Source organism: Pezoporus wallicus, unplaced genomic scaffold (assembly GCF_028554395.1).
Source record: "Pezoporus wallicus isolate ANWC-B61680 ecotype Strahan unplaced genomic scaffold, APGP_CSIRO_Pwel_v1 contig_6807, whole genome shotgun sequence".
Lineage (NCBI taxonomy): Eukaryota > Metazoa > Chordata > Aves > Psittaciformes > Psittacidae > Pezoporus > Pezoporus wallicus.
Window position 1 is genome coordinate 960954 of NW_026636431.1, and position 14619 is coordinate 975572.

The window sequence follows — 14619 nt, forward strand, 5'->3', positions numbered from 1 at the left end:
TTGCACCATCGGGAAAAGGTAACCTCTGCGAGAAAAAAAAACAACAAGGTTAAAGAGACAAGGGCTTTTCACGTGTAATACCACTGCTGCACATCTCGTTCACTGTTTACCATCCCTCAGAAATTGTAACTGTCAGAATTAGTCCTAATTGCAGATGCGAAAGCTGCCATTATAATAAAAACAGAGGCAGTGCAGGCATTAAATGTAGCAGCCTAATTTGTGAGACTACTGAAAAGGTAGAGTAAATGAATATTTCATTACTTTAATTACCAGGGACTACTCTTTTCTTGCTGTCTTATGATAAGTGTTGCTGTAACTAGCAACAGCAAACATCCACTAAAACATAAAGTGCAATAATAGTACTGCTGTCAGGATCGCTGCTTTAAAATACTATCGGGGAGGGGGTGAAATATAATGGTTTATCTATTTCTTAGAGATCCGCAAGAGTAGGAGATGGAAACTCGTTTAACGTCAAAAAACAAAGAGGCGAGTAAACAGGTTTTAGTCAAAGAAAATAATGACCCGGGGGGGGGGGGGGGGGGCAGGGAAGGGGGAATTGAGGACACACTTGAAATCCCAGACCCAGGAGGGGCGATGGGCAGCGCGGAGCCTCTCCCCCTCCTCTCCCTCCCTCCGCCGCTCCCCCTCCTCTCCCTCCCTCCTTTCCTCCTTCCTTCTCTCCCTTCTCCCTGGGAGAGAAGTTTGGGGCAGAGGCCGAGGGTATAAGCGGGGGCCAGCCTCCCGCTGGCAGCCGCCCCGGTCTGCTTACCCTCCGTTCCTCCCCTCTCCCCGGGTAGGGCCGGTTCTCGGCCGGCCCCACCGCTCTAGGGGGCGGCGGTTCTCGGCCGGCCCCACCGAGCTCCCACAGGCCGGGTGGCCCCAGAGACCCCCGAGGGAGGCCGGGAGTCCCTGCCCCGCTCCACCGCCCCGGCGGCACGGCCGGGTGAGGTGTTGGGGGGGGGGGGGGGGTGTCCCGGAGGAGGACATGGCCGGCAGCATCCCGGCTTGGCGGGAGGCGGGAGGGTGCCCTGACGGGGATGCCGTACCCGGGGCCTTCCCGGGTCCGCGGAGCGCCCTCGCGTCGGGGCCGCCGCCTGCCTGGCTGCCGGTCCCGGCCCCGGTGTTAGCCACACCGGCTCCCGACAGACCATGGGAAATTTGTCAACAATTCTCAGCCACGCTGGTAATTGCATTCCGGGAATCCGCAGAGATAGATGTAAAGATAGGGAGCTGCCTCGACTTTTCCTTAGAATAATCGTTCTTGTTCACATCCATCCATCCCTCTCTCTAGCCTTTCCCAACCCCATTCCCCGTTCCACCTCCCACACTGGGCTCTCCAGAAACACACGGGACGAGCCGCTGTGCCTTACTCCTCTCCGAAGGGGCAACAACTCCCTCCTCGCCTTTGTGTGCCCATCCATCCAACCCAACTTTCCCGGCAAAAGACCCGAAAAATATGCAAGACTCGCACTGCAGCTGAGAAGCAGGACAAAGTTTAACTTCTCTGTTGGCAGCTGGAGAATAACTCCCAGGCAGGATTCGAGCAAAAGATCTGATTTGCTGAATTCTGCTCTTTGGTTTGTATTTGTATGTTATTGCTACTGCTAAGGTTGTTGCCAACCTCAATTAGATCACAAATGAGATCAGTTGAATTCGGCTCCCAAACTGTGACCTGACCATGGTCTGAAAGTATTCAAAACCGCATTTTAAGCCTTCCTTTGATTTCAAAAGGAATACTGCATGCTTGGTCATTCATACAAATAACATAAAACGTAATTATGGGATGATGGGAGGACACTCCTGCCAAACGATGCTACATGCCAGCCATAGCACTGCAATGCTATGGCTGCTGTCCTGGTGCTCCAGTGCACAGCACCCTTGTGTAAGGGGGTACTAGCAGGCTGTGCACAATGTTGAGGTGTTTAAATATATTTGGAGAGGCCAATGCAACAGCAATGACTGTACCACATTAAAACCCCCAGTCAGAAACTGCTGTATCCCATGGAGGGGAAGTGGATCCGCACTATCAAATCTCCAGGAGGCAGGAGGCTGCGACAAAGGGAGCTTGCAGCTTGACACACGGGTAACAACATAGCAAACACCTTTAATTCTGTCATGTCTCATACCCTTTGCTTTCTCACACATTTGTGGCTGCTCTAACATTGACACCTACACTTAAAAAAAAAAAAAGAAAAAGAAAAAGAAAAAGAAAAAGAAGAAAAAGAAAAAGAAAAAGAAAAAGAAAAAGAAAAAGAAAAAAGAGTCTTCAACAACAAAAATCCCCAAATGAAGCAACCTTATTCAAGCTCAGAAAAGAAACACCTGTAAAGTTATTCTTATGCCCAGCAAAAATAACTAACCTATTAGCTCCTTCTTCTAATGGCTCTGAAAAGAGCAGAAAGCAGGTTTCTGGCCAAAAAACAAAAACACCAAACAAAAAACCACCTCCCCCCCCCCCCCAAAAAAAAAAAAAAACAAACAAACAACCAAAAAAAAAAAAAAACACACACACAAAAAAAGTTCACTTTTGGGAACGTGAAGCTCCCAGAAAGCTGATGGCTTTCCTTCAAATTGTGGGAGTTAATGGGAAGCGACTCATACAGGTTTGCCGGTGTAACTTCCCAGCTATTCTGCTGCTTGAGTGAGAATCCTAAACTGACCTTTCTCTCTTAGCAATGCATGCAAGCTTTCCTAGAGAGGTTTGGGGGTATGGTATACACGTATGGGGTAGATACAAAGTGTGAGTGTGAGTGCACACATAGATGACCCCAAACTGAAGGAGGACGCTACTGTGGCTCTGCCTCATGGCTCTCCCCAGCCCTGTATCTGATGGATTGACCCCAAAAGATTCAGCTGACACCAGGCAGAAGATGTGTCAAGTTGGGGGGGTGCCATGGCTTCAGCAGTGGCACCTCCTGGACTGACCCATACTAAAACTCCCTTTAGGCCCAGTACCTGCTAGGCCGGGCAGGGCCCCTGAGTGCACAAGGAGTTAACGCTCTTTCCAGCATTACTGGGTAGGTTAATATCACAGCTGCTTGGTAAAGCATTATCCAGCACCTCACTTAACAAAAGGCTGCTTTTGCAAACAGCCTCCTACTTTTCCCCAAGTGTCCAAAGGTGTTTACTGAAGTAAATCTGCCTAAATCCTTCATTGCTTGGGTCATGGGGGTGGTGAGGAGGGTGGAAGGTGTAGAGATAATCTCTTTTTGTAAATTCTGCAAATCTTCTGGGAAAAAAATCAGGAATCTGTGTCACATGCTTCTGTTCAACTGGTAACATCTCGGTTAGTGTGCTCCTTATGAGTGAAATCTGCCATAGCAGCTACAGAGAAATAAGACATCCCTCCCGCTCCTCATTGTTCAGACTGTTCTTCCCTCTCGAAGTTGCTTTAGCACATTTAATCTATTTGCTGATGGGAAGAAAAAAAAAGAAAAAAGAAAAAAAAAACAAACCAAAACCTGTTAGGAGCTTAAAAGTGGTTTCTGGGGAAAAATTAAAAAAAAAAAATAAAAAAAAAAAAAAAAAATGACAGTTTAGTCCGCAGGAGAGAGTGTAGTTGAAAACTTGTCACTTGAGATTTCTGCACTACCCCGGTTATTCCAACACCAGCAACTGCATATTACTTTTTACATGTTGCAAATAGAGGCAAACAACACAGGAAATTTTGACAGCTCTGCCTGAAAGGGCTTAAATACTTCTCAGTAAGCAGGATTCAGTTATAAATAAACCTTGTCTTGGTGAGAAAAAAGTGACTGCGACCAAAGACCTCACCATTTTTAAAAAGAAAACCTGATTAAAAGCACAGGGCTTCTGAAGAATAAACAAACAGGCAAATCTGGCGGGGGGGGGGACTGGGACGGGGGACGGGGACGGGACGGGACACAGCCGGAAAATGGATATGAACTGGACTATGAAACCCAGGGAGCCCAGCTATAGAAACTTCCACAAATCTCGTCTTACTCCTCCTCCGTGCTAATTTTCTGGTACCGCTGAGGATTCGCTGAGTTGCTGCTTTTCCCCGGTAGGCCGGGGCAGGCCGGGCCGGTCGCCAGCCCGGGGACAGCTCTGCCATTGCCACCGGCCTTACCACTGGCCCCGCGGCCCCGCCGCAGCCCCCTGCCCCTTCAGGCGCAGAAGCACCCAGCTCGACCCTTCCAGTTCATGTAAAAATATTACAAAATATATCTTTCCATGGGGGAAAGGGCGTTTTTTCCCCGGTAATCCGCCCGCCGTTGGCGGGCAAGGCTGCCTCACCCCCAGCCAGCCCCGCTCCCCAAGGTCACGGTGAGCAAACAATAATAGTAATTAAAACAAAATAATAGGCAGCAGTCAAGAGCTGAGAGTACACACACCTGACCCTAACTATAACAGACTTCTCAGAGTAGAATTTGATCCCTCCCTGACACTTTCTACCTCAAGTGTTAGAGCGAGTGGCCATGAATAGTACAGGCATGCCATCTTGTAACACTATCTGCCTGTCAGAAGAGCCAAGGCTGGGTAGTGCAGGATCTATATAAGGCTTGTAACTAGGGGAAGCCCAACAAACAGCTACAAACACCTAAGTTATTTTACTCAGCCTCCACCCTTCTGCTTTTTCCCCCCTTCTTCTCACTCTCTCCTTTTTTTTTTTTTTTTTCTTTTCATCTTGGCTTTCTGTTGCAGAATGCAAATGTAGCCTGCCGGCGGTGAATGGGCTGAATTGTGATTAAGAAGAAGAAGAGCTCCTTTCTTTGTTCTCCCCTCAGGGGATGTTTACTGGGAGAGACACAGCGGATCAGATATGAAAGGCATTCAGGTCAGCATTGATGTGAGCGAAAGTGAAATCATACCTAAGGCATTCAAAAGACCGCCGTGTCAGGGGTTCAGCTAACGGTGCATCTACTGTATCTTCCCTGTTAGGCACAAGGGAAAAAAAAAATCTCCACAAACAGGCATTTTTTAAAATTACAAGAAAAATTATATAGAGGGGAAAAAAAAGTTTTCCCTCGCTTTACCTCCCGAGCAGAAGCTACAGGACTTGGTGCTTTTCTCCCTTATGATCATGGACGGAACAGGTCAACCTGTATTAATCGTAGCTGTTGGGATCAGCATTCTTTTTAAGGAGAAATGATCTAGCCTGAATTGTGAACCGTTATTTTCAGGCGCACCTATACCTACCCTATCTGTGCACACACCATACATACACGCCTAAGTGTATATGCATGTATACATCTCTCTCTCTCTCACTAAGTTTCAAGAAGCTGCGTAGCTTATTTATTCTGATACAAAACACAAGCAATCGCTTCTTGCCTCCCTCAGAAGCAACTTCAATGATAAAGGACAGTGTGGCATATCAAAACAGCACAGTACACCTTAGAAAGTAATCTTGTATGAGCTTGGAAACTCCTAGAAACACTTTGCTGCAAGCTCACAGCGCATGAGGATGTCAACCACAGGCGTGAGAAGTTGGTGCACAGCTATTTAAGTTAAACTGCTTCAAGGAAAAGTCTAGGCATTGTCGTTTTTCTCATTAAAAATGCTTGATGGAGAAATATTTGGATCTTATTCTTTTCCTTTTTTTAAATTTATACTTCTCACAGCCCAGATATTCTCTCAATAGACTTTCCAAGTGGTTAGCTGACGCTGTTGGCATAAACAGAGATATGTAAATATATAGCGGGAAAAATCACAAATTATAGTTAAGCATACAACGACTTAAGAGGTGGCTGCATTTACAGGAGCTGAAATGATAACGAAAAGAACAAATAATTTTTTAAAAGCCTAAAAAAAATAAGGGACGGGACTGGATGTCGTGTGCAGTAATCATCCCCACATTCTGAATTTGTTTACACCTTCAGAGCCTTAGTTAAAATACACTGTTTGTGTAACGCTCACATCTGCTTTAACGGTGACGTTTAATTCTGAAATATTTTCAACTAGTGTTTCTGCATCACAAATTTCTCTCCTTTTTCTCTGTACCCTAAAAAGACAACTAAAGAGCAATCAAAAAGGTGTCTGACTTGGCCATTCAGACAATTGCACCCTTGTGGGAATGCTGGAATGAATGGTACAGTGGACACCCCAGCACTATTGACGTTATAAACATGTAAATGAAACACATTAGGGCAGACAATCAATTGTCTGTGAGCGCTGCAAACCTGCACTCTCTCTCTATGTGACAGGCACAAAATAGTGTCTACCTTGGGAAGCCATAGTCTTGGGGAAAAAAAGGACAAAGAGTTCTCTTTCACAGAGGAGAAAATGCACCTTAAAAGCGCTGGGATAATGCAGTCGCCAAAAACTGTTGTGAAGCGAAGAATTTCCTATTTCTTGGAATGAATGTGGGGCTGCTGTAAAAGAATCAACACCCTTCTTTCCACTCTGAAGGGAGACACACATTTTCTCTTGGAGACTATTACCAGCCTGTCCTGAGAGCTTGCATCTCAACCTTCCAACTATTTTCCCTACCTTGGGCAGTTGGCTATGTATAATTATCGATAATTAACTTGTAATGGTTTCCTTGTTTTTTTCTCCCCTTTCCGAATGCGTCTTTTCCAGTCATCAAGTCCATTTTCTTACTGCAATTAGAAATTCACCCAAAAGTTTCCTTGCGAAGCATGTGCGATAAGCAAAAGCCAATAAGTACCGAATGGTCACGCCAGTGAATCAGGCTCATATCTCCAAATTCACTGGGTTTCTCGAAACTCGGAATAAAATAAATAGATCAGTCTTGACAGAGAAAACAAGCTCCTCTGCTCTGTGTCACAGCTCAGTCTGGACCTGAAGCTGAACCGTGGAAATCTGGCCAGATAATCATTACGCCCTGGTCAGTCGTGTTTAGTGCATTAATTTTTAATGCCTATCTCCAGGTGCTTTTCTGGAGGGAGTACAGTTTTGTAAGCAACTCTCTGAGTAATCTCCTCGCAACGGATTCCCAGCCCTGAGGAGGTTCCCGGTAAAGGGAGAACTCCCAGGTGCTTGCTCTGCCTCCCGCCACCTGAACTGCCCCAAAAGCAGCTTTTCACTCACCCCCACCTTCAGCCTGGCCACCCCCAAACTTCTCCAGGCAAGGAGGACAAGCCTCGCTTCCCACTCACTGAAGGCACCAGGCAGTTTGGGGTTTATTTTTGTTTCCCCCCTCGTTTTTCAAGTGAAGAAGGTTTCCCCCCTTCCCCAGCATCCCCGAGAGGAGGCGGGGGAGGTGGGGTGGATATCTTTTTTTGGGGAAAGCCTCTGAGAGAGTAGAAGCGTGTCTGCTTGTTTGGTCTGTGTTCTCCCTCTGATCAGACGCTCTGAAAGCATTGAACTTTCTTCCTTTTCTTTGCAACTGGAAGCGAGATGGCAAAGAGATAGAAGAGCGCTGTTTACTGAAACTTTGGGGTAAATTACAGCCAACTTTTCCCCTTCCCCTCCATCCTGGGGATTTTAAATTTATTTTTTATTTTTGAGGGCAGGGAGAGGAAAGGAAGGGGAAAAACAGTCCACTCAACAAACGCCTGAGCACAACAGCAGGGAGGGGAACAGCCCATCTGCTGAGGCACGACAGGGCAGGGCTCCGCACCGCTCCGCACCGGCACCGTGGCCGCTGGCGCAGCCCCCGCCTCCGCGGGGCGCCCGTTCGGAAAGAGGGTTCTCTGGCCTCTCCTCTTTCTCCTCTTCCTCCTCCTCCTCCTCCGCCGCTACTGCTCTCCCGAGTGAAAGTGCCGCGAAGTGAGTCAGGCGCTGGGAATCATCTGACCGAACTTCCCGGAGCTCCGTCGCTCCGTCGCATTCCTGGGCGGTCCCCCTCCCCAACCCCCCCCCCCCTCTTTCGGGGTCCTCTCCTGCCCATCCTCCCTCCTGGTCTCCCCTCCGGGGGTCACCCCTCATTCATTTCCACATCCCGCTCTTGACACCACCACCCCCCCCCACCCCCCCCCGCCCCCCCCGCACACCTCTTCTTCACTCCAGCAGCTCGGATCAACTCCGTTAGCTTGGAAAATCCCCAGCTTTTTTCCCTTCTACTCTATTTAGCTCCACCGTAATTTTATCCGGTACCTAATCCCCAGCCTTGCCCATCCTCGCACACGAACACGCAGGGACACGCACACAGGCGTGGAGCACACCGAGACATCAGTTGTATTATTCTGGTTTGTCCCTGTCTGTAATGTGTATGTGGTTGCTCTCACACATCCTCCGCTCCCCAACCCCCCACACCAGCTTCCTTGATGACCGTCTCTTTTTTTTTTTTTTTTTTTCTGGTGGCTTTTTAATATTATTTTGGTTCTGCTGCGTTTCTAAGGAATTTCTGTCTGATTTTGATAAGCATCACCGTTTCTGGTCTTATCAGCAAAGACACAAGCTCAGAAGTAACATATTTTCCACGAATCCAGGAAAGAAGAAAAATCCACTCAGTTCAGATAAATCCTGGGCAATTCCCAACGGGAAAGGCACTGGATACGTGCTTGTCGAGAGAGAGAGAATAGAAAAAAAAACCTTAACCAAGCCTACCCTCTCCTGTCTACCTGCTTCTCAGAACCAGGACATTTCTCACTCAGAAATGAAAGAAAGAAATAAATTAGGGAGCACAAAGAGAAAAGAGTGGATGGACAGAAAGTCAAATTATATCCATCCATCCACCCACCCCCCCACCTCCCCCCGCCTCCGTGCTCTTGGCCAGAGCAAGGCACTGGAGCAGAAGTTAGACCTCCGCCTAATCAGCGCACACTTTGAATTAAGTTTGCAGGATCTTTAAGCTGTTACCTTAAAATGGCAATTAAACTTTCGACTCCCAAGCGTGGGGTTTTCCCAAGTTAGTGCAGCTCCGTGGAAACACGCTTCTGCATGGGAGCAACGAGAATCTGTGCCACCTTGGGTCCATAAGCGTTCTCAAAGTCTTGGCTGGGATAACAGGGCGGGCAGGCTATGTCCGAGTGTCCTGGGCAAGCAGAGGCACCCAGCTCTTCATCTATTTTTTATTTTTTTTTCTGGGGGGTGGGGGGAGGTTAAGACTCAAATTGTATTTAGAAAATGAGAAACACGTAGACGCATCCCTCATCAGAGAGCATGTAATGTGTTTAAACACGCTAAACTAATAATCTTGTATGGAAAGCAAAGAGCCTGAAGAAGAAGAACACCCCCCCCCAAACACTCAGAATATTCTTTACTGCAAAAGAGCACTTCTGGATGTATTGCTTTAAATCTCGTTCTCTTTTTCTCTCAAAAATGACTGTTTAACATAAGAAAAAAGGCTACTTGACACAAAGCTTTTGTTATCCAGTTGATCAGCAACGTGCTTTAGATACTTGTAAGGGGAAAAAAGCCCCACAACAGACATTGATTTTAGAAAATCAATAACCAACATTTAATAAAAAGAACAGAGGAAACACAAGAGAGGAGAGGGAAACATTACGTGTAATTTTAATGTCTACTAAATTACCCAGAGATGAGGGGAAGGGGAGGTCTCCTCTGTGAGGACCACCTTAAATAATGACAGACACAAGAGTAAAGGGTGGTGGTGGAGGGGGAGAGACTTTAAAAAAAGATAACAAGGAACTGATCCTTGGGAAGAGGCTGGGAATATATTATTTTAGTTTAGTTGTCTTTTTTTGAGGGGGGGTGGGGGGTGGGGTTGGGGTTTTGGTGTGCTTTTTTTCTTTCTTTTTTTTTTTTTTTTGTAATACTAAGCCAAGCAAATAGATCAAAGACAACACAAAGGGAAAAGCCAGTGTAACATAACGAACAGTTTCTGACTAAAATTCCTCTATCACTCCCCCATATGGCTCGACGCCTCCACCACAACAAGAAAAAGACACACGCACACACACACACTTACACTCACAACCTAGAGAGAGGGAAGGGGGGGGGGGGGCAGGATCATTTGCTTCTGATCAACATTCTCTAGTCTTTGTGGTTTTTATTGGTGGTGGTGCGCGTCCCCGTACCGTCCCCCCCCCCCCCCCCCGTCTCCCCCCCCCGCCACCACCACCAGCTCTCCACTCAAATGAAGTAGCTAAGCTAGCAGCGCACGGGTCCAGGTTTACACAAATATCTTCCTTCCTCTAGCTCCTCGAGAGTAAAGTTGGGGAAAGTGGGCCGGGGTGGCCAGGCGAGTGGCTGCGGGTGAGAAGGAGAGAAACTACGGGAGGGACGGGGAGAGACGGGGACAGGGCACCCGCACGGGTGCGAGCTGCCAAACGTGAGATCAGCGCAGAACACCGCGTCCCGCTGAGCCCCAGCCCTCCGCGGCCGGCGGGACCGGGAGCGGGGGTGGGGGCGGCAGCTACGGACAAGCAGGCACCGGGCTTGGTAGTGTTATTAATTATTAGGGAGGAGGAAGTTTCATTTTCGAGTCCCTAACGATAAAAAAAGAGAGTCACTAAGTCACTGCCAGCCCGCTTCGGGATTCTCACGCCGCCGGGTTTTTTCCCAGGGCCTGTAGCGGGGCCGGCTGCCCTCCGCGCCGCTCCGCGCCTCCCACCGCCCTGCTCCTCTCCTCTCCTCTCCCTGGCCGTGACAGCGCCGAAGCGACCCGGGGAGCGGTGGGAGAACCGGAAAGCAGTGACGGAACCGGGCAGCCTCCCCCCCCCGCCGCGGGGCAAGCGGCCCGACCGCTCCGCGCCCGCGCAACAAACTTCGGGGATCAGCGGCGGCGACACGCTGATACCCCGTCCTACACCCCACCTCCTTACACACACATATACAGCTCCGCACACATACACATACCCCCTCACACACACCTCGCTCCGCCGGCGCCCCGCGGCAGCGCAGCCCCCGCGGGACGGCCCCGGAGCCGCGCAGGGGAGGCGGAGAGCGGCGAGACCCGGGCGGCCGCCGGTCCCGTCCCCCCCTTCCCGTCCCGCCATAGCTTCCCCACCACCACCACGGGCCTCAGCGGAACGGGCCGGAAAAGTTTTCTTGGGGGGTGGGCTTACCGTTTTTCCTCCGGGGGTTGGCTTGTTTTCGCCTCTTACACCTGGGGCCATCCGCCATGATCTGCTGCTTCATTGATAAGAGTGGATCAGATGGCAGTTCGCATGGGCTCGGCTCCCCGGTTCAGCAGCACGCAGGCTCTATGTAACGACCAAACACAGCGACACGGTGGGCATCGGGGATGGCCCATTTAAACGCAGGGCGCCAACCGGGACCCCAATTTCCACCCGAGAAAGAACCCATCCACGCTCACGGCAAGGTTTTCCGTGCCGGGGGGAGGTGGGGGTGGGGGGGTGGGGTGGGACGCAGACGGAGCGGGCTCCCCCTCTCTCCCTAGCCGGGCAGATTTCGCCTTTATTTAATTATTTATTTTATTTATTTATTTATTTATTTATTTATGGTCTCTGTGTGTGTGTGTGTGTCTACGTGAGCGTGTGTCTCCCTCCCTGTGTGTGCATGTGAGTGTGTGTGTGTGTGTGTGTATTGCACCAGCAAAGCAGATCAGAGAGGGAGAGAGAGAGACAGACAAGAATTACATCTCAAATGAGTCATAACTCATGACCGTATGAGGGAATGCACAGCTTTTACAGTAGGCTGTTTGACTCAATGCTAGGCGGACCATTTCCTCCTAAAAGTACTTTAATTTGACATTAGAACTTTCTTTCACATGAAATCCTAGCTTTCTCTCCTGCTTTTATATATATGTTTTCCTCCCCCGAAGTACACTCCAGCCAAGTGATAAGAGGAGAAGGAAACATGGCTCTCCCCTCTCCTTTTGGGGTAAAGCACAGCACGGAGCCCTCTCCTCCCCATAACAACTAGGAGTGTAATTATAAACCTCTGTCACCTTTTTAGTCAGTTTGACAATATTCAGGGTTTCCCCTACCCCTTAGTTAAACAAAGCTTCAGAATGTCTTTTATTTTTTTTTCTTCACAGAAGGGAAACAGAAATCAAAACTACCGCTGTCAAGAGTTTTCAGACTTTCAGTTGGGTTTTGTTTTTTGTTGGTTTGTTGGAGGTTTCTCTTGGGCTTGGGTTTTTTTTTATAACTTATAAACTTTTGGACCTGCTGTGTGCGCCCGGGCGGTGCAGGAGCTCTGTCTGTCAAAGGGAGAGGGCAGGAGCATTTGCTTTCCTTGCAAGAACGCTCCTGAAACTCAGTCCATCTCGAAGAAGATGCTGTAGCTTTAAAGATGCTTTGACTAGAGGATTAGTTTAAACAGGGGGCTATAAAAGATGTAACAGATGCAAACTGTAAAACAAGGGCAATTAACCCTTGCTCTCCTGAGCAGGATTCCCCCCTCGGCTTCTCATCTATTGTCTTCTCCTGCACTAGGAGTTTTGCACAAAACCTAAAAAATCAACAGTTTCTACTTCTTCTTCTTCTTTTTTTTTTTTTTAAGCAAAGTGGAGTTTAAAAATTATTATTATTTCTGTTTTCTTTCCCCTCCCCTTTTGTGTCTTTTTACTTTGCTGGAGCTTCACACCAGGACTGAGCAGTGAAGTGTGTTGCTGCTATGTCTTTTTATTCCGCCTAAACTGTGCTCTCAAACGTTTGCGGTTATAAAACCTGCTTGGCTGAAGTAAAGCAAAACAAAAAAAAATACATCTCTGAGCAGGTAAGAGGATGGGAATATTGTGAGTGTGTGTGCGGGGTCAGCCTGTTTGCTCACACTCTCCTGTTTGGGATTCCGCCTGGACAGAGGGAATTGGAGGCTCTGTGGATGTATGTGGCTGAGGAAGGCAGAGGCTAAGCAATGTGAGAAACTTTAGTATTTCCCAGTTATTCCTGATCCTAGAGTGGGCAATGGTGGCATCCCCTCGGAGGACTGACCAGGAGATGCAGCGGGAACAGGAGGATAGGCACCGAGACAAGCCCGGACCCTCAGCCCGCCTCGGCAACTGGCGTTTTAACGCAAAACCACCAATGGTGAATTGTTTGAAATGCGTTTCACCACCTTCCCTGCCCTCAGCCCCCCGCAAAAAGTTGTCAATGATTTCAAACCTGCAGATCTCGAGAGCACCTTTCTTCCCAGAGGACTGACTAGCTTTTGAATATATATACACATATATATAAATACATGTATATATACACACACATATATATATATATTGCTTTTTGGTAAACGACTTTTAAGTTCCAGTCAGTACTTTCATTTCTTGCTTTAGGATCCCAGAAGCTAAGGTATTACTTCACCCAGCTTCACTAAATAAAATAAAGAAATGAAACTACCTAAGCAGACAAATCATCAAACTTTCTGTTTGGGGAAGCACATACTTTGCCGGGGAGCCCTACCCGGAGCTGGGCTCCAGCGGTGCCCGGCCGGGCTGGCTCTGCAGGCTCAGGGCGTGCAAGGCATTAACAGGTACCTGTAAACTTTCAGAGCTAAGATGTGAATCCTGAAATAAAAAGAGCAGGAGGTGGGTGCGGGAATGTTGGGGTTTTGGGGTGTTTTTCTTTTTTCTTTTTTTTTTTTTTTTCTCTGCAGAAGGACTAAGTCCCTCCCTAGCACTAGAACTTTTTTTGCTGCCTTGTAAAAGGCACCTCCCATACCTGGATGACAGGTAAGGGGAGTAGGGCTGGTGGTGGCACAGCCCACAGCACCCCGAAACTGCTCACCCCTTCCTGGAGCGGTATTGAAGCGACTTCAGGTTTCGGTTTGAAAAGAAAAAAAAAAAAAAAAAAAAAAAAGAGGTTTCTCGCCCCAAGTATAAACAAGCAGAAAGAAAGCATCACGCTTAAAATAATTAAAATATTCCCGAAATTAAATAAGTCCGCGAGTGCGTGAGAAAAAAAGAAGGGAAAGGGAAAAAAAGAGGGGGGGGGGGGGGGGGGGGGGGGGGGGGGGGGGGGGGGGGGGGGGGGGGGGGGGGGGGGGGGGGGGGGGGGGGGAAAGAAAATGGTATTAAATTCCGAACCTACCTGCGAAGTCTTGTCTGTAGTTTTGGCCAGAAATGGTGAGAAGAAAAAGCATGAAGAAGCCTCGAAGTGGAGGAGAAAAGGTGAAGGGAGATGCAGCTCCTGGAGAAATTGTAAAAAGCCTTGCAAAGAGTTGTCGGAAGGACCGTTATTCCTGCTGGGCAGGTTAGGACTGATCTCTTTCTGCCACTCCAGGAAACACAAACCTGGGGACGGACTGACGTGTTACGCCTCTTCTAATGACATTTTTTTCTTTTTCTTTTCTGTAGGAGCGAGAGGAGAGACCCTGAAACACACGCCACCTATCTTTGTGGGGAGGGATAATTGAAGAGCACCAAACGTGAGCATCATGTGGAAACGTGATCGCCAAGTTTCTCTCTGGGAAAGGATCTGGGATAGATTATACCTTGAAGTCTCCGCGAAAGCTTTAGCGGCAGAAATGCAATTCCACCTCCTCCCGCCCGCCCCCCGCCCCGCGCCCGCCCCCCGCCCCGCCGCTCCGCTCCTCTCCGCTCCTCTCCGCGCCCCACCGCCTTCACCCCACCGCGGCGCCCCGCGGAAACTCACTGAGTCCCGACGCCGCTCCCACCCCCCTTCTCCGGGGGGCTGCACCCCTCCGGCATCCCGCCCCCCCGCGCCAGCCGGATCCCCTGCCCCCAGGCTGGATCCCTGCCGTTTCCCACCCCCATTCCCGGCGGGATCCCTGTCGTTTCCACCCCCGCTTCCCCCGCGCGGGATGCCCCCCCCCCCCCCCCCCCCCGCCCTCCCGCCGAGCCGGCTGGGGCCGCATCCTGCTCCCTGCACC

At 49.1% G+C, this 14619-nt stretch overlaps 1 protein-coding gene across 2 annotated transcripts in view; it reads right to left on the reverse strand.

Annotated features, from left to right (window-relative positions):
• The window catches only part of ZEB2 (zinc finger E-box binding homeobox 2), a 115946-nt gene extending 101991 nt beyond the window's left edge, over positions 1–13955 (reverse strand). The window contains exons 1-2 of one of the 2 annotated variants that reach the window (XM_057400273.1): positions 13818–13955; positions 10896–11033 (exon numbers count right to left, since the gene is read on the reverse strand). In XM_057400273.1, coding sequence (XP_057256256.1) covers positions 10896–10968 — 73 coding nt within the window. In that variant the 5' untranslated portion in view covers positions 10969–11033; positions 13818–13955. Of the gene's footprint in view, positions 1–8724; positions 8900–10895; positions 11034–13817 lie in introns of those variants that run through there. The other variant, XM_057400274.1, reaches the window with a different exon arrangement.
• Positions 13956–14619: the final 664 nt, after the last annotated feature.